General features: G+C 42.6%; 1 protein-coding gene across 2 annotated transcripts in view; it reads right to left on the bottom strand.

Moving 5' to 3' along the window:
* Nucleotides 1–21609, bottom strand: part of LOC115203744 (volume-regulated anion channel subunit LRRC8A-like) — a 56099-nt gene that overhangs the window by 9659 nt on the left and 24831 nt on the right. The window contains exons 2-3 of one of the 2 annotated variants that reach the window (XM_029768692.1): nt 18462–20583; nt 4492–6569 (exon numbers count right to left, since the gene is read on the bottom strand). In XM_029768692.1, coding sequence (XP_029624552.1) covers nt 6294–6569; nt 18462–20573 — 2388 coding nt within the window. In that variant the 5' untranslated portion in view covers nt 20574–20583 and the 3' untranslated portion in view covers nt 4492–6293. Of the gene's footprint in view, nt 1–4491; nt 6570–18461; nt 20584–21609 lie in introns of those variants that run through there. The other variant, XM_029768693.1, reaches the window with a different exon arrangement.

Below are 21609 nucleotides of genomic sequence, written 5' to 3'. Positions count from 1 at the left end.
ACATTTCAGTTGACTCAACTGAAATGTTTTCCGCATTTAACCCAACCCCTCTGAATCAGAGTGAACACAAAACAGAGTAAAAACATCTATGAACTCATTCAGTTGGCTGACTGAAATATGTATCATTGTCCTGTCAACCACCCAAATATGTATGGCTTATTAGAAACAAAAAAAAATGTTTGACTAACACACAATCTGAATTTCCATGGGCCTTCCAACACAGAGAGCATGCCTTGTCCATGTCCATTTGTCATGCTGCTGAGCTATTATTTGACTAATGCCATCTTACCATGTCAACCTTTTGCACCTGCACTTTTTGTAGCTAAGCCAAGTACATTATGTAATGAAAGTAAAAAGCATTTTTCTATCTCAGCCTCCCTAAAATGTTTCTAGAGGTTTTTTTAGAGTGAGAACTTTTTAACTCTATCATGAACTTTAGCAGGTAGTGCAGGGTTTCCTAAACTCGGTCCTGGGGACCCCTAGGGGTGCACGTTTTGGTATTTGCCCACCACTGATTCAAATAATCAACTAATTATCAAGCTTGGATTATTTGAATCAGCTGTGTAGTGCTAGGGCAAAACACAAAATGTGCACCCCTTTGGGTCCCCAGAACCGAGTTTAGGAAACGCTGAGGTAGTGCCTGTTTATGCATATGCTCATTGTTAGGATTTCAACAATAAGTTACTAACTGAGAAACTATGCCCCTAAACATGTAAAATACATACTCATGAGAAGCATCAAAGCTGCTCCGACTATGTAAAAGACCACAATTCGGTATGCTAACCAAATTATGGATTGAGAATGCCGTTAATTTCTCTAATATTCATGGCCAGACTTTATTATATTTTTATGGTAATACACAACCGTGGAACCTTTTTCTTACATTACAAAATTAAGGCCTACTCAGTGCTCACACGGGGGCGCTCCACCCACACTGGATGCACAAAAGGATTGTCGAAGCAAGGCATGATTTCCAAGGTGCACAGAAGACCATTTCTGTGAGAATTAGAATTTTGCATGTGAAAGCAAGCTGTCAGTCATTCTGCAGAAACATGTTTACATAAAGGAATTTGGGGACATTTACAGTGCCATTCAAAAGTTTGGACACCTACTCATGCAAGGGTTTTTCTTTATTTTTACTATTTTATTCATTGTAGAATAATAGAAGACAAACTATGAAATAACACATATGGAATCATATAGTAAGCAACAAATGTTAAACAAATCAAGATATACCCAATTGAGATAGTTTGGGATGAGTTGGACCGCAGAGTGAAGGAAAAGCAGCCAACAAGAGCTCAGCATGTGGGAACTCCTTCAAGACTGTTGGAAAAGCATTCCAGGCGAAGCTGGTTGAGAGAATGCCAAGAGTGTGCAAAGCTGTCATCAAGGTAAAGGGTGGCTACTTTGAAAAAACGTATATATATTTTTTAACGCTTTATTGGTTACTATATGATTCCATATGTGTTATTTCATAGTTGAGATGTCTTCACTATTATTCTACAATGTAGAAAAACCCTTGAATGAGTAGGTGTCCAAACTTTTGACTGGTACTGTATGTAAAACCGGCACATTGCTGATAGGAGATTACAAAAAAAGTGACAGGATATGCATCAACTGTTGGGACCATGGCATGACGACCTACCTAAAGTGCCGGCACAGTGGGGGTAGGTGCAGAGGTCTTCCCCAAAGACTGATACAAGATCACATACTTTTTAATCTCCCTAATGACTAAGCTCATAATTGAGGGTATTGCAATCTGACCCTAGATCTGTCGTTAAGGGCAACATGTAGAGCCAGATACCGTTCCTACAGGGGCCTGAGTCATCATGTAATCAGATATTTTCTGCAGGTCAGACACACACACACTTCCAGGTTCCACTGCTCTGTAAACACTTGGCTGACCTCACCATCGGTCCTTTAACTCGCCTGTTCCCTCTATGGTGACATGCTGGAGTGGAGTGGGGATAGATGTTCAATGTGCATTTAGGGGGGAAAGTCTGCAGTCTTGTGACTCAAAGGTGAAAGTGTTGCCACTATGAAGGTCAGGCCAAGTACAGGTCAGGGCAAGTACAAAACAGATATTCATTTTAGCTTGTTGGGGGAGGGGCATGGAAAGGACATAAAAAGCTAGAGAGATGAGTTAGATACAAATAGTTAATTAAAATGAATGTTTTAACAGTGTAAAAAAGTACATAAGCAGAGTTAGATGTGACACAAAACAATAGCATGTAACCATCACCTCAGCTGAACATAAAGAGGCTTACATGAAGAGGGGGGATTTTTTTGTGACGCTATAAGGCCGTTAAAGTATTACTTTAATTATATACATCTATATATGGCCACAGCAAAGAAGAGAAATATACTCTGAAATATATTATACAGTTTTATTTGCAGAATCTCTATTTCCTACTCTGAGTCAGTCAGCGCTAACTGTTATCATATTCACCCTTACAAGCACACGCCACACTAAAGCTGTGAATCAATGAGCTCTCCAGTGAAGCCCTGAGATTAAATCCTACGGCACTCAGATCAGATTTGGTCATCAATCATAACAGCCCTGTTAAGAAATGACCAGGAGTCCGTTTGAGAGCTGTACCTGTTTGCAGCTGTTTTCAAATGTTCTAAAAAGCCTGGAACAAGTCAGAAAGGAATACTTGGACATTACTTGTATGTCTGTAGACGAACAACGATTTATATATACACACTAGATGACTGTTAGGGGCGCTATGTTGAAGCCACCGTAGCTCCATCTTGGTACTCCCCCACCGTTATACAAAATATTTTAGAAGCTATAGAAATGCATTTATTAATGTCTACATTCGTTTTTGCCACATGTATTATATTACAGACACCTTAATGCATACTTATGTGAGTTAAACATACAAATAAAAAATGAAAAAATATATAAACATTTTCCTTAAAGCATAATTTTTGGAAATTAATAATATTAAAGTACACTTTTTGGGGGGATTAATGTTACTGTCCCTACTACAAACAAAAAAATGCTTAAATACATGCAATCTTGTAGTGAAACATTTAATTGAAATAAAATCTGCAAAAAAAGAAACGTCCCTTTTTCAGGACCCTGTCTTTCAAATATAATTCGTAAAAATCCAAATAACTTCACAGATCTTCATTGTAAAGGGTTTAAACACTGTTTCCCATGTTTGTTCAATGAACCATAAACAATTAATGAACATGCACTTGTGGAACGGTCGTTAAGACACTAACAGCTTACAGACGGTAGGCAATTAAGGTCACAGTTATGAAAATTTAGGACACTAAAGAGGCCTTTCTACTGACTCTTAAAAACACCAAAAGAAAGATGCCCAGGGTCCCTGCTCATCTGCGTGAACGTGCCTTAGGCATGCTGCAAGGAGGCATGAGGACTGCAGATGTGGCCAGGGCAATAAATTGCAATGTCCATACTGTGAGACGCCTAAGACAGTGCCACAGGGAGACAGGACGGACAACTGATCATCCTCGCAGTGGCAGACCACGTGTAACAACACCTGCACAGGATCGGTACATCTGAACATCACACCTGTAGGACAGGTACAGGATGGCAACAACAACTGCCCGAGTTACACCAGGAATGCACAATCCAATCTGCAATAGGCTGAGAGAGGCTGAACTGAGGGTTTGTAGGCCTGTTGTAAGTCAGGTCCTCACCAGACATCACCGGCAACAACGTTGCCTATGGGCACAAACCCACCGTCGCTGGACCAGACAGGACTGGCAAAAAGTGATCTTCACTGACGAGCCGCGGTTTTGTCTCACCAGGGGTGATGGTCGGATTCGCGTTTATCGTCAAAGGAATGAGCGTTACACCAAGGCCTGTACTCTGGAGCGGGATCGATTTGGAGGTGGAGGCTCTGTCACGGTCTGGGGCGGTGTGTCACAGCATCATCGGACTGAGCTTGTTGTCATTGCAGGCAATCTCAACGCTGTGCGTTACAGGGAAGACATCCTCCTCACTCATGTGGTACCCTTCCTGCAGGCTCATCCTGACATGACACTTCAGCATAACAATGCCACCAGCCATATTGCTCGCTCTGTGCGTGATTTCCTGCAAGACAGGAATGTCAGTGTTCTGCAATGGCCAGCGAAGAGCCCGGATCTCAATCCCATTGAGCACGTCTGGGACTTGTTGGATCGGCTGGGGCCATTCCCCCCAGAAATGTCCGGGAACTTGCAGGTGCCTTGGTGGAAGAGTGGGTAACATCTCACAGCAAGAACTGGCAAATCTGGTGCAGTCCATGAGGAGGAGATGCACTGCAGTACTTAATGCAGCTGGTGGCCACACCAGATACTGACTGTTACTTTTGATTTTGACCCCCCCTTTGTTCAGGGACACATTATTCCATTTCTGTTAGTCACATGTCTGTGGAACTTGTTCAGTTTATGTCTCAGTTGTTGAATCTTATGTTCATACAAATATTTACACGTTAAGTTTGCTGAAAATAAACACAGTTGAGTGAGAGGAAGTTTCTTTTTTTGCTGAGTTTAATATAGAATTCCATGCATTCCTATAGAGGACTGCTCCTACTGGGGTGTGCCAATATGACCGACCGGTGGCCTCTCAATGGCCAATACATAGCATCAGAAATCCAGGGTTTATATAGATCATTGGTCTCAACCAATGATTTATATACACAATTGATTACTAATTGGGGATGCTGTGTTGAAACCACCACGCCTCCATCTTGGTACACCTTAATGCATACTTTTAAATTATATTATTTGAGCTAAACATACAAAAACATATTTTTCTGGTTCATTTTTAGCATCAGCAATCCAGGGTTTATATACATCATTGGTCTCGACCAGCGAGCCTTTGCTCTGGGATCGCTTGCTCCTTTCTGATGCACTCCTACTCTGTGAGCGTTGCTCCATTCATTTACATCTGGGCCCTAGCCTTTACTAACAAATCCAAAACCGCTAACTTTTCAGAACAGAGCTAGATTCAAAACACCTAGCTGGAAAGTTTTCATCGGTAAGTAACATTGCGAAAAAAGGGAAATGACGTGTAGTAAATACATAAAATGAAAATAATTGTGTGAACAAAGATGAATTCATCTCCCTTTCCTCCAAAGTTAGGCTTTCCTCTCCTAAAATAACTTGGGACAGTTGGTGAGAAAAATAAAACCATCAATGCCTATGCTTGAAACAATTTTACAACAGCTATACATTGTCTGCATATTTAGCAAAATCATGAACATTATGGTTTTAATCACAGACAATGTGGGACATACAGCACAGCACCCAAAAGGTAAGGCCATATTAGTAACAAGAGTTGCCTGGCTGGTCTTGAAGGAATCAGCTGAGGTGGCAATTTCCCTCCAAATTATGTTGTTTACTCCAAGTCCCATCGATAAAAGTGTCTCTTCTTCGATATCCCGGCAGAATATATTGCACTAACGTGTACTGTATAAGCCAATGCCGTATCCATGGACACTGTTTTGGAGTGCAAACATCTGGATAATTTTCATTAGGGCACAGTATCAAACATTTCAAAACATTTTGCAACAGAAAACAAAAATGTGTGTTTCTTATTGACAGTCCCTCTGTTTCAGACCATTTTCTTCCATTTGGTGTCTAATGAACAGGGCCCTGCTTAGGATGTATTGGCCATCGAGATGTGTTCCCTTAAGCCAGTCGGATCCTGTGTCCTCTCACTGCCGTTTGGATAAACACATACTGCTGGTATTGGTGGACTGTATACTTTAAAGTGAAGATGATGGAAAACAGAGCACACACACACACTGCTTGGTAGGCTACATGAGCCTTCCACTCCCATACAGCGTCTCTTTCATGTTGACCGCTGGCTTTCTAGCAGTGGATCAGTTAGGCAGAAGATACTATTTTTCTGAGTTCTAGGAGTGTGTGTTTTATTTTCACCACATGGGGGAACCGTGGGGGGTACCTCTTAGCTTTGTAACCCCTTGTCCCTTTGTGGTCTCTGTCTATACGGAGACGAATCAGTACTAAAAAAGGGCCTCAATCTCAGAGAGGTTTCTGTCTGGTTAGTCTGTTAAAGAGCATCTTGTGAACCTAAAAAAAACAAATTCAGCCAGTAAAGCCAAGACACCAACCAACCATCCTTCTCTAAACGTATGTCCAGAAATATTGACACCTCTCACCCCTTTCTCCTTCCCAATACCAGTGGAGGCTGGTGGAAGGAGAAATTAGAGGATGGCTTCTGATTTAAAATGACATCATCCTCCACTGCCCAATACCCCTTCTCTCTCCCGCTTTCCTCCTCTCCTTAGGCTCTCTGGAGTCTCTCCTCAGACCGGCTCTTTGTCGGCCCTCCACAGCTGCTCTTTGACCTCGGGGGGCAGGGTGTTAAAGAGGTCCTCCTCCACCACTAGGCCGCACCTCTTCAGCAGCCTGCACTCTCCCAGCTCCACGGGCAGGCACTCCAGACGGTTCCCCCGCAGCTCCAGCTGGGTCAGGCCCGTCAGCTCACCAAAGCGCGAGGGCAGAGTCTGCAGGCAGTTGTTGCCCAGGTTAAGGGTGCGCAGCTTCTTGCACTGGAACAGATCCGGCGGGAGGGACTCGATCTGACAGGGACAAGGAGGGAGAACAGAGAGAGGATGAATGTTGAAAAATAGGAGAAAGGTTCTTGTATTTGTTAACTTCTCCCCATAGTTAACAGCTGTATTTGTAATAGCAGGCTTGGAAAAAGAGGAGAGAGAAATCCGTTTCCACCGTAGTTACCCAATCAAAAACCAGTCACACACCAGCCCATAGGACTTTAAACCAATCAGAAACAAATCAAAACAATCTGCCCTAAAGCAAAGACTGGCATGATACCCTAGCCCAGAATCTAGAGTAAATTATTTAGGTAGAGGTACAGACAAACAGTGCATTCGGAAAGTATTCAGACCCCTGAACATTATCCAAATTTTGTAACATTACAGCCTTATTCTAAAATTGATTCATTTGTGCCACTCAAGGACATTCAGAGACTTGTCTTGAAGCCACTCCTGCGTTGTCTTGGCTGTGTGCTTAGGGTCGTTGTCCTGTTGGAAGGTGAACCTTCGCCCCAGTCTGAGGTCCTGAGCGCTCTGTAGCAGAATTTCATCAAGGATCTCTCTGTACTTTGCTCTGTTAATCTTTCCCTTGATCCTGACTAGTCTCCCAGTCCCTGCCGCTGAAAAACATCCCCACAGCATGATGCTGCCACCACCATGCTTCACCGTAGGGATGATGCCAGGTTTCCTCCAGACGTGACGTTTGGCATTCAGGCCAATCTTGGTTTTATCAGACCAGAGAATCTTGTTTCTCATGGTCTGAGTCCTTTAGGTGCATTTTGGCAAACTCCAAGCGGGCTGTCATGTGCCTTTTACTGAGGAGTGGCTTCCACCTGGCCACTCTACCATAAAGGCCTGATTGGTGGAGTGCAACTGAGATGGTTGTCCTTCTGGAAGGTTCTCCCATATCCACAGAGGAACTCTGGAGCTCTGTCAGAGTGACCATCAGGTTCTTGCTCCCCTCCCTGACCAAAGCCCTTCTCCCCCGATTTCTTGGTTTCGCTGGGCGGCCAGCTCTAGGAAGAGTCTTGGTGGTTCCAAACTTCTTCCATTTCAGAATGATGGAGGCCACCCTGTTCTTGGGGACCTTCAATGCGACATTTTTTAGTACCCTTCCGCAGATCTGCACCTCAACACAATCCTGTCTCGGAGCTCTACGGACAATTTCTGTTGACCTCATGGCTTGGTTTTTGCTCTGATATGCACTGTCAACTGTGGAGAGGTGTGTGCCTTTCCAAATCATGTCCAATCAATTGAATTTACCACAGGTGGATTCCAATCAAGTTGGAGAAACATTTCAAAGATGATCAATGGAAACAGGATGCACCTGAGCTAAATGTCAAGTCTCATAGCAAAGGGTCTGAGTAGTTCTGTAAATAAGCTGTTTTGATTTTTTTTTTATACATTTTTTTAAAATCAGTTTTTGCTTTGTCACTATGGGTTAGTGTGTAGATTGATGAGGGAAAATTACTTTAATCCATTTTAGAAAAGGCTGTAACATAAAATGTGGAAAAAGTCAAGGGGTCTGAATACTTTCCGAATGCACTGTACATATTCTATAATAACTTATGCATCATGCCCACACTAACACCTGTTATTAATGGCTGCCATCTGTTGGGACAACAGCACAATGAGTGCATCCTATATAGATTATGTTAATTTAAGCCAATTACGATCAGAGTAAGCCGATTTACGAGCCTAAAAACAGCCTTATCAAATTACAAATGCTTTTCTTAGCTTCATGCTCTGAAGATGTAAGATGGCTGGGGCTACTTAGGCATTGTTCTTCAAGCAAAAAACGTAGCACATTGGTGTCCAGCTGCGAGCATCGGGTCCTCGTTAGGGCCGACCTGGGAACAACGTTTTACAAATTACACAACTCATTTAAGTTGATAATGAACCAGAGGGGTTCCTTGTAAACGAGGCTAATTTGGGATGCATAACACTCTGTTCGAGGACTATTTTCAGTGTGGACAAGGGAGTGTAGCAAAGGGTGTAAAATAGTTTTCGAACTTCATTGGAAGGAATGATGTTTGAAATTCTTTTTACATTTTTATCACTTTTTTAAAATCATGATGAAAATGGCATTTTTTAGACCTATGTAAACCATGTGACCCGTGAACGTGATAGAGACAACATATTGGTGCCATTATACTACTTATACTGTGCTATAAAATATGGAGTATGTCTTGATTCTAAAATACAATTTTCACATTCATTTATTAAACTACCCTTTTTGAATTTGTTTATTTTAAGACATATTGTTTGGAACAATATACTCCACAAGCACATCACATTTCCAGAGTGGGCTCTCTTCTAATCCTGAGGGTATGTACAATTTTATGAGCACCACCAACACAGTGAATGGAAAAATGGATCCTGCTGGTGACTTGCTGAATGTGCAATCCTAAATGGGGTCTGTGATTGGTTAACCTCCTAAGGTCGATGTCTGCGCCTCCACAGAAATCAAATTAGCATAATAAAAAACATCCCATACAAATCAGTCAATTTTAGCTAGAGATGTTTGTGTTGTTGTTGCATTGGATGCGTCCTAATCCACCTCCTATGTAACACTTCCGCATCTGCAGTGAAAGGTGACAGAGTTAGAGCAGTGTTTGTCAGACGATGAGACGTCCCTAAAATCGGTCTTCTCACAAAATTGTCTGTAGCATCCAAATTATTATGACCCCTCTATGGAGAGATGAGACTCTAACGAATACGTACAAGACTTGTCTGAATGTCCCCCGGTACAAGTTGAAAAAATGTATGGAAGTATATATATATAAATAACTCAGCTAAAAAACAAACGTCCTCACATTGTCAATTGTGTTCATTTTCAGCAAACTTAACATGTGTAAATATTTGTATGAACATAAGATTCAACAACTGAGACAAACTGAACAAGTTCCACAGACATGTGACTAACAGAAATAGAATAATGTGTCCCTGAACAAAGGGAGGGGGGGGTCAAAATCAAAAGTAACAGTCAGTATCTGGTGTGGCCACCAGCTGCATTAAGTACTGCAGTGCATCTCCTCCTCATGGACTGCACCAGATTTGCCAGTTCTTCCCCCAAGGCACCTGCAAGTTCCCGGACATTTCAGGGGGGAATGGCCCTAGCCCTCACCCTCCGATCCAACAGGTCCCAGACGTGCTCAATGGGATTGAGATTCGGGCTCTTCGCTGGCCATGGCAGAACACTGACATTCCTGTTTTGCAGGAAATCACGCACAGAACGAGCAGTATGGCTGGTGGTATTTTCATGCTGGAGGGTCATGTCAGGATGAGCCTGCAGGAAGGGTACCACATGAGGGAGGGGGATGTCTTCCCTGTAACGCACAGCGTTGAGATTGCCTGCAATGACAACAAGCTCAGTCCGATGATGGTGTAACACACCACCCCAGACCATGACGGGCCCTCCACCTCCAAATCGATCCCACTCCAGAGTACAGGCCTCGGTGTAATGCTCAATCCTTCGAGATATATATGACTCGTTTCAGGAAACTAGGTGTATGTCACACGTCACTACTTCACAGGAGCAGCATTTGAATTTTTTTTTAATCAAAATGCGTTTTTTGGCAGAAATGCCTTTTGGAACATGTGAACGTTCATGTGCCTTAATAACAAAGTTGTATTCCTTCCATAAATATGAATAAAATTGTTAAAATTACGAGCTTAGTTGGTTTAGCCATGGAAAAGACAGGAACCTTCCCACTAGCCATGATTAGCTGAGAATGTATGGGCTGGACATGCCGGGAGTTGAGTTTGGATTGGTCTGCCATGTAGCACGCTTCTGTCTATAACGTGAGCTGTTCAGTATGTATTGACAGTCCTTTCTACAGCACCGTTTTTGAAAGACATAACGTTAGCCAACAACGTTGTCCTGAATTTAGCAGGTGCTACCGACAGATCAGAATACAAAGGGATGGGCTACTTTCTGCACACGCCACGGTCAGTGTGAACCGGAGTGACTTGACACAAAGCTGGCCAAACAAGATGAAACTACAAACAAAACGAAGTTAAATGGTTCCAGTCTGCCGTGAAGCGTTTATCCACGTATACAGGTAAGAGTCTAGTTACATTTTCTAGCTACAAGTTTCTAATTTTGTCAGAAAGTCATTTTTATTGCAAGTTAAAGCATACTGTTAGCTTGCTGGCTCGCTAGCTAATGTTACCTGTATGATCTGTGTAGTAATATTATTAAAATAAGAAATCCATTGCTAGTTATAGGATAATGTTAGCTAGTTAACATTGAACCTAGTTTGTTAGCTTTAGCTACCTACATATTCATACTATAGCTAAGACAATTTGTATTGATAGTAGTATGAGTTGGGCTTATGCCAGTTCATTGTTTAGCTAGCTAATTACATGTCTAAACAAAAAAAGACTCCACTTCAGCCTGAATATTTTACATGACCCAATTGATGGGGTTATTACGGCCATCAATTGTATTTTATGAACATGTGTACATGTCTAGACAATAGTGACCCATCCACTTAGCTAGATGTGGGTAAGGGTGATTACGGCCATCGGTTGTATTTCATGAACATGTGTACATGTCTAGACAATAGTGACCCATCCACTTAGCTAGATGTGGGTAAGGGTGATTACGGCCATCGGTTGTATTTCATGAACATGTGTACATGTCTAGACAATAGTGACCCATCTACTTAGCTAGATGTGGGTAATGGTGATTACGGCCATCGATTGTATTTCATGAGCATGTGTACATGTCTAGACAATAGTGACCCATCCACTTAGCTAGATGTGGGTAAGGGTGATTACGGCCATCGATTGTATTTCATGAACATGTGTACATGTCTAGACAATAGTGACCCATCCACTTAGCTAGATGTGGGTAAGGGTGATTACGGCCATCGATTGTATTTCATGAACATGTGTACATGTCTAGACAATAGTGACCCATCCACTTAGCTACATGTGGGTAAGGGTGATTACGGCCATCGTTTGTATTTTATGAACATGTGTACATGTCTAGACAATAGTGACCCATCCACTTAGCTAGATGTGGGTAAGGGTGATTACGGCCATCGATTGTATTTCATGAACATGTGTACATGTCTAGACAATAGTGACCCATCCACTTAGCTAGAGGTTACTAGGGGGGTGGTTCTAGAATTTCTTTCACATGACCCGTCAGACCCGTCAATTTAGACAAGTGTGTCGGGTAAGCGTCATCTAATAACGATAAAATGTTTATAAAATATTTTTAATCTGGACACTTTGTTGTTGATATTGCTCCTATGCAAGTACTATCCCTGTACTTGCGTACTTCTGTATCCTGTGCATGTGACAAATAAACATAGATTTTATTTGATATAGTGTTTACCACATGGCCTCACATGTGAACCCTTAAGAGGGTGTGAACAATGCTGAATGGGTGTAGACAAAGATGAGCTCTCCAGTAGGTGTACCAAAACATTCAAGGGCCATTTTAGTTATAGCCTAATGTTAGCTAGTTAACATGGAACCTAGTTTGTTACCCTCTGAAAAGTGGGGTTAAGTTTATCAACTTTAAATGCAGAATTACTTCCCCACTGTTCCTCCACGCTCCCGAGAGGCACAGTGGTCTAAGGCACTGCATCTCAGTGCAAGAGGCGTCACTACAGTCCCTGGTTCGAATCCAGGTTGTATCATATCTGGGCGTGATTGGGAGTCCCATAGGGAGGCGCACAATTGGCCCAGCGTCGTCTGGGTTTGGCTGGGGTAGGCCGTCATTGTAAATAAGAATTTGTTCTTAACTGACTTGCCTAGTTAAATTAAGGTTAAATAAACATATAAAAAATACAGTTTATGATATACAATTTTCTAGCTCTGAGTCTCTACTTTTATCCAATATAAAAACCACTATTTAAAATTTTGCTACATAAGACCGAATTGAGGCGGTTGGTCACATATGGAGACTGTTTAGTAACAAAAATAAGGGGTTAAATGCATACATGTAAAAAATCTAATGTTTCCTGATCTTTCTTATATCTCTCAGATATAGGACAGACTCTTCAGAACAAACTTCCTTTAGAGTTTTTGGTTGGACTATCTGTTGTTCAATGTAGTGAATCTGTTATATAATGCATTTGTATGGGTTAATAGCTTAGACTCTTATGGGTTAAACATCCTTCCTCCCAATTAAGTTTTTATGTGAGAATTGCCAGAAAAATCTGAGATACCAAAAATATTTTTTTGCTCCCGCTGGAGTGGAATCGCCTTAAAACCATGATAATAGTATTGTTTAGAGTAACCATCTGATCCCACACACAGCAGATGCCCACCAGAACACAACAGGGAGAATGTTGTATAACCTCCCAGAATTCCTTGCAAGCCCTCAGCATGTTTCTCACTGTGAACTCGATTCCTAAATAAATCAATTGGGTGAACGGCGTGTTTAACCCGACGGTAATGCACTGGCTCACATTAGACATTACAGGCAAATTGGTTGTAAAGAGCCTGAGGTCAGCTTATCAGGTGATCCGAGTGTTGTTCATGCAGAATTCACAAATTGGCCCATGCAAAAACACAAATGACCAGAGCTATGGCCAATTCACCTCACATGTATATAATTAAAAAGATATATTAAATTATGTAATGTGTTTACATTATAAATGATGTATATTTACATGATACTACATTTAGTTAGTGTTACACTTTACATTTACATTTTAGTCATTTAGCAGACGCTCTTATCCAGAGCGACTTACAGTAGTGAATGCATACATTTCATACAATTTCATACATATCATACTTTTTTTTTTTTTTTTTTTTCTGTGCTGGCCCCCCGTGGGAATCGAACCCACAACCCTGGTGTTGTAAACACCATGCTCTACCAACTGAGCTACAGGGAAGGCCACTTACAAGTGTAACTTACAAGAGCTAGCCTACACTAATATTATTCTCAAAACTCTCTCTAAAAGTCAGAAATTAGTTGGACAAGAATTCGAATAAGTCAAAGGTCATGCAAATAATCTTCTTAAACAATTCACAAAACTCCTGAATGAGTCTAAGACAGCATCACCCTGAGGTGTTCTGTACAGAAAACAGTAAACCTTTTCCAGCTATCATTGGGGCAGCGGGTAGCCTAATGGTTAGAGTGTTGTAACTGAAAGGTTGCTAGATTGAATCCCCGAGCTGACAAGGTAAAAAAATCTGTCGTTGTGCCCCTGAACAAGGCAGTTAACCCACTAGGCCGTCATTGTAAATAAGAATTTGTTCTTAACTGACTTGCCTAGTTAAATAAAAGGTTAAATAAAAAATCTGCTTAACAAGGCTGAGTTGCATCTAATAGGGTGGGGTGTAGTACACACTGTTCAAGGAATGACACTGTTTTAGAGGAGCTTGACTATACTAAATAGTCCAAAAAAAGAATTCACTAGACATTTTGACTTCATATTGGCTTGAAAATGCTTACATTTTCAGTTACTAAAAAAATAAGTAGAGTACCAAAATAGTGAAAATCACCCCAGAGACAAGTTCTCTTTATCTGCAGCCAGAAGCATGACAAAGTCATTAGCATAATACAACTGTTAACTTGTGTACTTAAAAAAAAAATATATATATTTATGAATTTTCTGCTTTACAAAACAGACAGATAATTACAGCAAACAAAACATTGAGAATACACCCCACCCCTCAACTAGAGACAAAAAAATGTATTCAAAAACAACAGAACACAACATTGCTCTTAAGGAATTGGCACCTTGCTTCAATGATATTTGACATACTGTACAGTATAAGGACTATGCTCGGCATTAAAAAGAATTACTGTGGATCAGGGTTGGTTGCAGGTTGTATGTTGTTTCCCATCATCACGTGAAAGACACGTGATAAAGGGCTGCCATATCTTAACAAATGTATTAGATCTGCCAGAGATATCATGTCGAATCCTTTCTATATGTAGCAAGCTGGTGACTTCAGCTAACCAGGTTTTAAAAACAGGTACAGTCTCCTTATTCCAAAGGCTTAAAACGTTTATTTTTGCAATAACCATGCCATATTGTAATGTTTTTTGTTCCCAGTGGGTTAAAGTCGTTAGGTGCTGTCGTTAGGTGCTGTTTTAGGATACTGCCTAAAACAACAGTATCCGAGGCTGGTATGAGGTTACAGCTGTATACTTCTGAGAAACACTTAAAAATATCTTGCCAGAATGTGTGCAGTTTGGGGCATGACCAGAAGAGGTGACCCAGGGTACCCTCTGCAGATTTGCACTGAGGGCATATCAGAGAGACCGAGGGGTAGAACGAGTGTAATTTGGTACAGGAATAGTGTAGTCTGTGAATCACTTTGTATTGAATAAATTGGTGTCTGGAGTTTATCAAGCACAAGTGAATATCTTGAAGCAATCAGCCCAACAGTCATCGGTAATCTCCATAACAAGGTCTTGCTCCCAGGTCTCATTGAAATGTTAGAGTAATATGCTGTAAAGTTATCTACAAAGCTGGAGATCAAACTCTTGGAGCCAGGAGCGAGGGTCATGAAAATATACAACACGCGGGCAGGTGTAATTGCCTCAAAATGTGGTATATTTAAGCAAACGTAGTTTCTTATCTGAAGATATCGGAAGAAGTTAGATGCGAGGAGAATGTGCGAATGTAGCAAAAATATTGATGTAAAGCTCTGCAATAGTAGTAATGCCCTTTCTCTTCCAGAATAAAAAAGTGTTGTCAGTTGGTTGGGGGGGGGGGGGGCATGGTTATGGAAAATAATAGTACTAACAAAGGTCTATGTTTTCAAATATTTTCCTTATGATAATTTTTTTTTTGCATAACGTTGTTGCCAGTAATAACTGTAGGGGATTTAGTTGATGAAAAGAGAAGTGCTGGAAGAGAGGTGTTGTGTATATCTAGGATCTACCATGCCAGAGTATGCATCCTGCCAATAAACCTTGCATTTGCTGCCCAATAACAATGTTGAAAATTTGGTAGGCTCAGGCCACCTAATTCTTTGGGCTTGATTATATGTTTTTTAGAGATCCGGTGTACTTTGTATCCCCACACAAAAGTCTGAAAGAGATAAAGGAATCTGGGGAGTGTAACCATTTTAATAGCGTTAACACGGCCTATCACCTTTAAGAGGCATGAATTTGCTTTTATCCCAGTTTATAGTGTACCCAGAGAGTTCTGCAAATGATTCGATGAGCTCCAACAGCAGTGGAAATGACTCTTCAGGGTGTGAGACAAACAAGATGATGTCATCCGCATAGAGTGAGATGCGGTGATCAACCTTGCCTATGTTTAGCTGAAGCAACGGCAGGATGGCTTCTGATACTGATAGCTAGGGGTTCCATAGCAATGCCAAATAGCAACGGACTCAAGGGGCATCACTGGCGGCAGGAACATTAAAGTGAAAAGGAGGGGATTTATCGTAATTAGTGAGAACTGAAGTCGTCGGGCACGCATATAGTATTTCAAGCCAAGAGACAAAACTCTCGCCCAGACCAAACTCATTTAACCTGTTTGGGATAGGGGGCAGTATTGAGAATTTTGGAAAAAATATGTGCCCATTTTTAACTGCCTCCTACACCAACTCAGAAGCTAGAATATGCATATTATTGTTCAGGTTTGGATAGAAAACACTCTGAATAACAGAACTCCTATGGCAGGCAAAAACCTGACAAGGTTTCAAGCAGGAAGTACCCTGTCTGACAAGGAGTCGTGCGTCTTGCATCTGTTTATTGAAAAGTAAGGATCTTAGCTGTAACGTGACAATTCCCAGGGCTCCGATAGGCTCTCAGAACCCGGGAAATAACTGAAGGTTAACGAGGCAGCCTCAGGCTGAAACACATTATCGGCTTTGGCAAGTGGCGGCTCAGAGGACCTTTGAATGAGGCGCGTGCACGATTCGCTCCTGAGGAGAAATTTTATTCGGCTGTTTAGGCTCAATGCATATTCCGGTCGGAATATTATCACTTTTCTACGAGATAAATGGCATAAAAATTGGTTTTAAACAGCGGTTGACATGCTTCGAAGTACGGTAATGGAATATTTAGCCATTTTTTGTCACGCCAATGCGCCATGCGCGACACCGTGATGAAGCATTCTGATAGTGTCTAGAACTCACGAACAAAACGTCGCTGTTTGGATATAACGATGGATTATTTGGGACCAAACCAACATTTGTTATTGAAGTAGAAGTCCTGGCAGTGTATTCTGACGAAGAACAAGCAAGGTAAGAACATTTTTCTTATAGGAAATGTGATTTTGGTGGAGGCTGACCTGGGTGTGTGTCTAAATAGCTAGCCCTGTGATGCCGGGCTATGTACTTAGATTATTGCAAAATGTGCTTCATCCGAAAAGCTATTTTAAAATCGGACATATCGAGTGCATAGAGGAGTAATGTATCTATAATTCTTAAAATAATTGTTATGCTTTTTGTGAACGTTTATCGTGAGTAATTTAGCAAACTGTTAGTAAATTCCCCGGAAGTTTGCGGGGGTTATGCTTTTTCTGAACGTCACATGCTAATGTAAAAAGCTGTTTTTTGATATAAATATGAACTTGATTGAACAGACATGCATGTATTGTATAACACAATGTCCTAGGTGTGTCATCTGATGAAGATCATAAAAGGTTAGTGCTGCATTTAGCTGTGGTTTGGGTTTATGTGACATGATATGCTAGCTTGAAAAATGGGTGTCTGATTATTTCTGGCTGGGCACTCTGCTGACATAATCTAATGTTTTGCTTTTGTTGTAAAGCCTTTTTGAAATCGGACAGTGGGGTTAGATTAACGAGATTCTTGTCTTTAAATAGCTGTAAAATAGTCATATGTTTGAGAAATTGAAGTAATAGTATTTCTAACGATTCAAAAATCGCGCCACTGGATTTCAGTGGCTGTTACGTAGGTGGGACGAGTTCGTCCCACATGCGCCAGAGAGGTTAATGATTTCTGAGCGTTAAGTGCAAGTATTGCAACTTTAGAGTAAAGATTTAGTAGCTCTTCATACTGTCTCTCGAGGGTGGCGATGCATGTCTCGTGGTCACCTGCGTTTCCTTCCAGAACAATAATGTGGGTTATATGTTCAGCCTGGGAGGTTTGCACTGATTGTAAGGATGAGTCGAGATGACTAAATCAAGCGTTCATGTCCTCTTCCATTTTCTTGATAGCTGCTAATATAATAGTTGGTGAGGGCTCTGAGTCAGGGTTAGCCATGCTAGCCATTACGGCCAGGCTAACGCAAGCATCGCCATCCTCTTCTTGTGCTGTGGTGGGGCCTTTACCATCTTTCTTTCTGGTTGTTTTTGGATTAATTAGTTTCCCCTTGGCCGTGTTTCTCATGGAGTTGCTCATTGTAGCAGTTTGGTCGGGCAAAAGTAGAATTTAAATCAAATTTAAGGAAAGAGTGAGGAGGTGGACGGAGAAATGTCTACTCCATGGTGCTCACTAGCGCCCCCCCCTCATCTGACAGTTACTTTACTTGAACTCATTTGAAACATATTATTATCACTAGCAGGGTAGGCTGTTACTTTCTCAGAATATTGGGCAAATTAACTATTGAAGCGATAATTTTACCTCAATGGAACTATGGAGACATCTCGGTCTACTACACAAAACTCTACAATGTGTACTCTACAATATGTGCACAAGATCATTAGGGCAAATTATCCCTAACATAACCACATACCGGTCTTCATAATTATGCTAAGCCCTACCTTCCTATGAGCCCATTCACATGTGAAAGAGGCAGGTAGAAGGGAGTAGGGCTTTTCAAGAACAAATGTCTAACATTCTCCTGTGACACACAGATAAATGCAAAGACAAGACCATTTGACCTGACCAGGAAATAATCTGGGCCCTAACAAAGATAGCTAGATAGAGGAAAGAAGAAAAACTGTTGGTTATAGAGTTAGTTCCAAGTTTGTATCAAATATTTTCTCTGGGACGCTCAAATACTAGATCTGTACTCACCCTGTTGGCTGTCACAGCAAAGTACTGCAGGTTCTGGAGGAAGCCCACGTCGGCATGTATACTGGTCAGGTTGTTGTGACTCAGGTCCAGGAAGCGCAGTTTGCGGCAGTAGAACAGCTGGCCCGGGATGTTCTCGATCTTGTTGCGGTTTAGGTAGAGCCTCTCCATGTTCGTCAAGGTGCCGATCTGGATGGGGATATAGGCGATCTGGTTGTACCACAGCTTCAAGTTTACTAGACGGTGCAGGTGCTGGAAGCTGATGATCTCCTCAATGGTCTTAAGGTTGTTGTCCTTCAGGTCAATCTCCTGCAGGTTGTGCAGGCTGAAGATGGAGTGAGGGATACGTTCCAGGTCGCAGCGCAACAGCTCCAGCTCTGTCAGGTTCACCATCTTCTTCAGGCTGTTGAGCACCATCAGCTTGGTGCCCTCATTGTTGATTGACAGCTTCTGGAGGTGGACCCCAACGTCTGTCACCACCTGAGGCAGCTTGGTCAGGTTACTCTTCAGACGGAGCACTTTGAGCCTCTTGAGCTCTCGTAGCCCGTCGATGACAATGTAGCGGTTGTTCTCTGCGCTCAGGTTTCCTGTGAGGTGCAGCTCGCTCAGGTTCTTCAGGCTGTAGATCCATAGAGGGATCTCCTTGATGTCGGTGAACTTGATGTGGAGGGACTTGAGGTTCTCCCTCAGAAAGGCCAAAGCTGGGGCCTCAATTTTTGCCGGTGTGTGGTAGAGCCACATCTCTCTCAGGCTGACTAGCTGGGCAATGATGGGGGGGATGGTGACATCAGGGATGAGCTCCAGCTTGAGCACCTCCAGCTCTATTAGGTCAAACACCGTTTCAGGGATTCCGTTAAGCATGAACAAGTGCAGCTCCAGTTTCTCCTGGGAGTTTTTGGTGATGCGTTGCCGCAGCTTGTCCAGCGTCCACTCATTGTTGAGGTTCAGCTGGCGCAGTTTGTTCTCACTAACCTCCGACAGGAAGACCGCAAAGCGTTTGGAGTAGAGCGGGTCATACTGGTCTATCATGTGCAACATGAAGGCAAAGTCGTTTTTCACGTCTGGTATGTCACTGTATCTGCTCTCCTCGCGGATTGACTCAAAGGAGTAGCGCTTAAGCGAGCGGCTGAGCATCCAGCAGAGGGTATACATGCAGATGAGACCGTAAATCCCCACCAGGCTGATATAGAAACATGCCAGAATCTTGAAGAGCGTGGCCAGGGGGTGAGCACAATGGTACATCCTATAGCCCGTCAGCTTCTCAATGTCCACTGTGCAGATCACACTGAACTTGATGTAGTGCACATAGTAGGCTGTGTAGCAGATGATCAGGATGAACTTGATGACTTTGATGATGGTCTGGCGGATGTAGAGCCGGTAGACAATGTCCCCTTCTTCGACGTGGATCCGGAATTTCTTGACCTTCTCGAAAAGAGCTTTGGCTTGCTCACCTTCCTTCTTGTCCAGGACACCCGTGTCAGAGCGGTCAACAATGCCCTGCTCGATGCGGGACTTGGTCCTTTGGAGCATGGGCACGCTGGCCTCCACGTCCTCGCTGATGCATGATGCCTTCTTGTCCATGGTACCGTTCATCTTCCCCAGAGGCTTGGGGTCGCTCTCCTCCACTACAGTCTCAGACAGAGCCCTGGTGGTCCATGGCGAGTCAAAACACTTGAGCAGGATGGACACAAAGTGCTCCAGTTTGGAGCTAGTCCGGGGGAACTTGAACCAGAAGTTACTGCAGGCCAGGAAGATGAGGGTGTGCAGTAGCACCAGGTAGGGGAAGTACTTGGCAAACCAGTGCAGCTTGTTCTCATAGCAGACCGCGTCAATGTAGTTGTACTGGTGCCGGTCCAGTTCATACTGGATGCCTTTTGGCTCTGGGTCAAAGGGGTCACGGAAGCTCATATTGAGGTACTCGCAGGATTTGTTGACCACCCACTTGCAGGGCAGGCAGATCATCTTGTCCTGGGTTACCTGTAGCGTGCCCCCAAACACGGCGATCATGAGCATGACGATGGAGATGTAGTCTGTGAAGACGTCCCACCATGGCTTCAGGATGCGGTATGCCGGCTGGGTGTCGGCAAAGTACCGAAGCTCTGTGATGGGGATCATGATGGTTTACCTATAGAAAGGGAGAGAGAAAAAATGTAATGCAAGACATTTACAATGCCACATGTATACTTCAAATTTCATTAGAGTAAAAGCTTCAAAAGATTGGCTCCAACATGCTTGAACTACAAAAATAGCTTATCAAATCGAACAGGATTGCACTATAAAGTCAGAGAATTATTTCCGTTGTGGGGAAATACGTCATGTCAGCATGAGTTAGGGCTGGGCCATATACCGGTACTGATACACGGACCGGTTTGGGTTTTTACTTGACCTTCTATAACCATATTTGAATGTTTGGTTTGTTAAATGTGATACGCCATGTGTAACGTGCATTTTATAGTTTACTTCGCTGCTTAAGTCATCTCTCTCTGCTCTCTCCATGCCTCTTTCCACACAGACCTAGCCCCGCCACTCAAGGAGCGGATGTTGTTCCTTAACTACGAGATACTTGCATTCAGTCTCTGCATGATTAATGCAGTACATTAAGAGCAGTTGGAGGTCACGGAAGGAGAGTTGTATGGCATTGAAGCTCGTCTGGAGGTTAGTTAACACAGTGTCCAAAGAAGGGTCAGAAGTATAGAGAATGGTGTTGTCTGCGTAGAGGTGGATCAGAGAATCACCAGCAGCAAGAGCGACATCACTGATGGATACAGAGAAGAGAGTCGGCCCAAGAATTGAACCCTGTGGCACCCCCAGAGACTGCCAGAGGTCCGGACAACAGGCCCTCCGATTTAACACACTGAACTCGATCAGAGTAGTAGTTGGTGAACCAGGCGATACCGATTATTGGTTAACAGGTTAACCTGTTAGGGCTAGGGGGCAGATTTAATCTGGTTACCACTCCTACCCAGTAACTAGAATATGCATATAATTGTTTGATTTGGATAGAAAACACCCTAAAGTTTCTAAAACTGCTTGAATGGTGTCTGTGAGTATAACAGAACTCATTTGGCAGGCCAAAACCTGAGAAGATTCCAAACAGGAAGCGCTCTCTCTGACCATTTCATGGCCTTCTTGATCATCTCTAACAAAAACA

Source organism: Salmo trutta, chromosome 12 (assembly GCF_901001165.1).
Source record: "Salmo trutta chromosome 12, fSalTru1.1, whole genome shotgun sequence".
Lineage (NCBI taxonomy): Eukaryota > Metazoa > Chordata > Actinopteri > Salmoniformes > Salmonidae > Salmo > Salmo trutta.
Note: the sequence above shows the minus strand (reverse complement) of the source record. Positions and strands in the feature narration are given on the sequence as shown.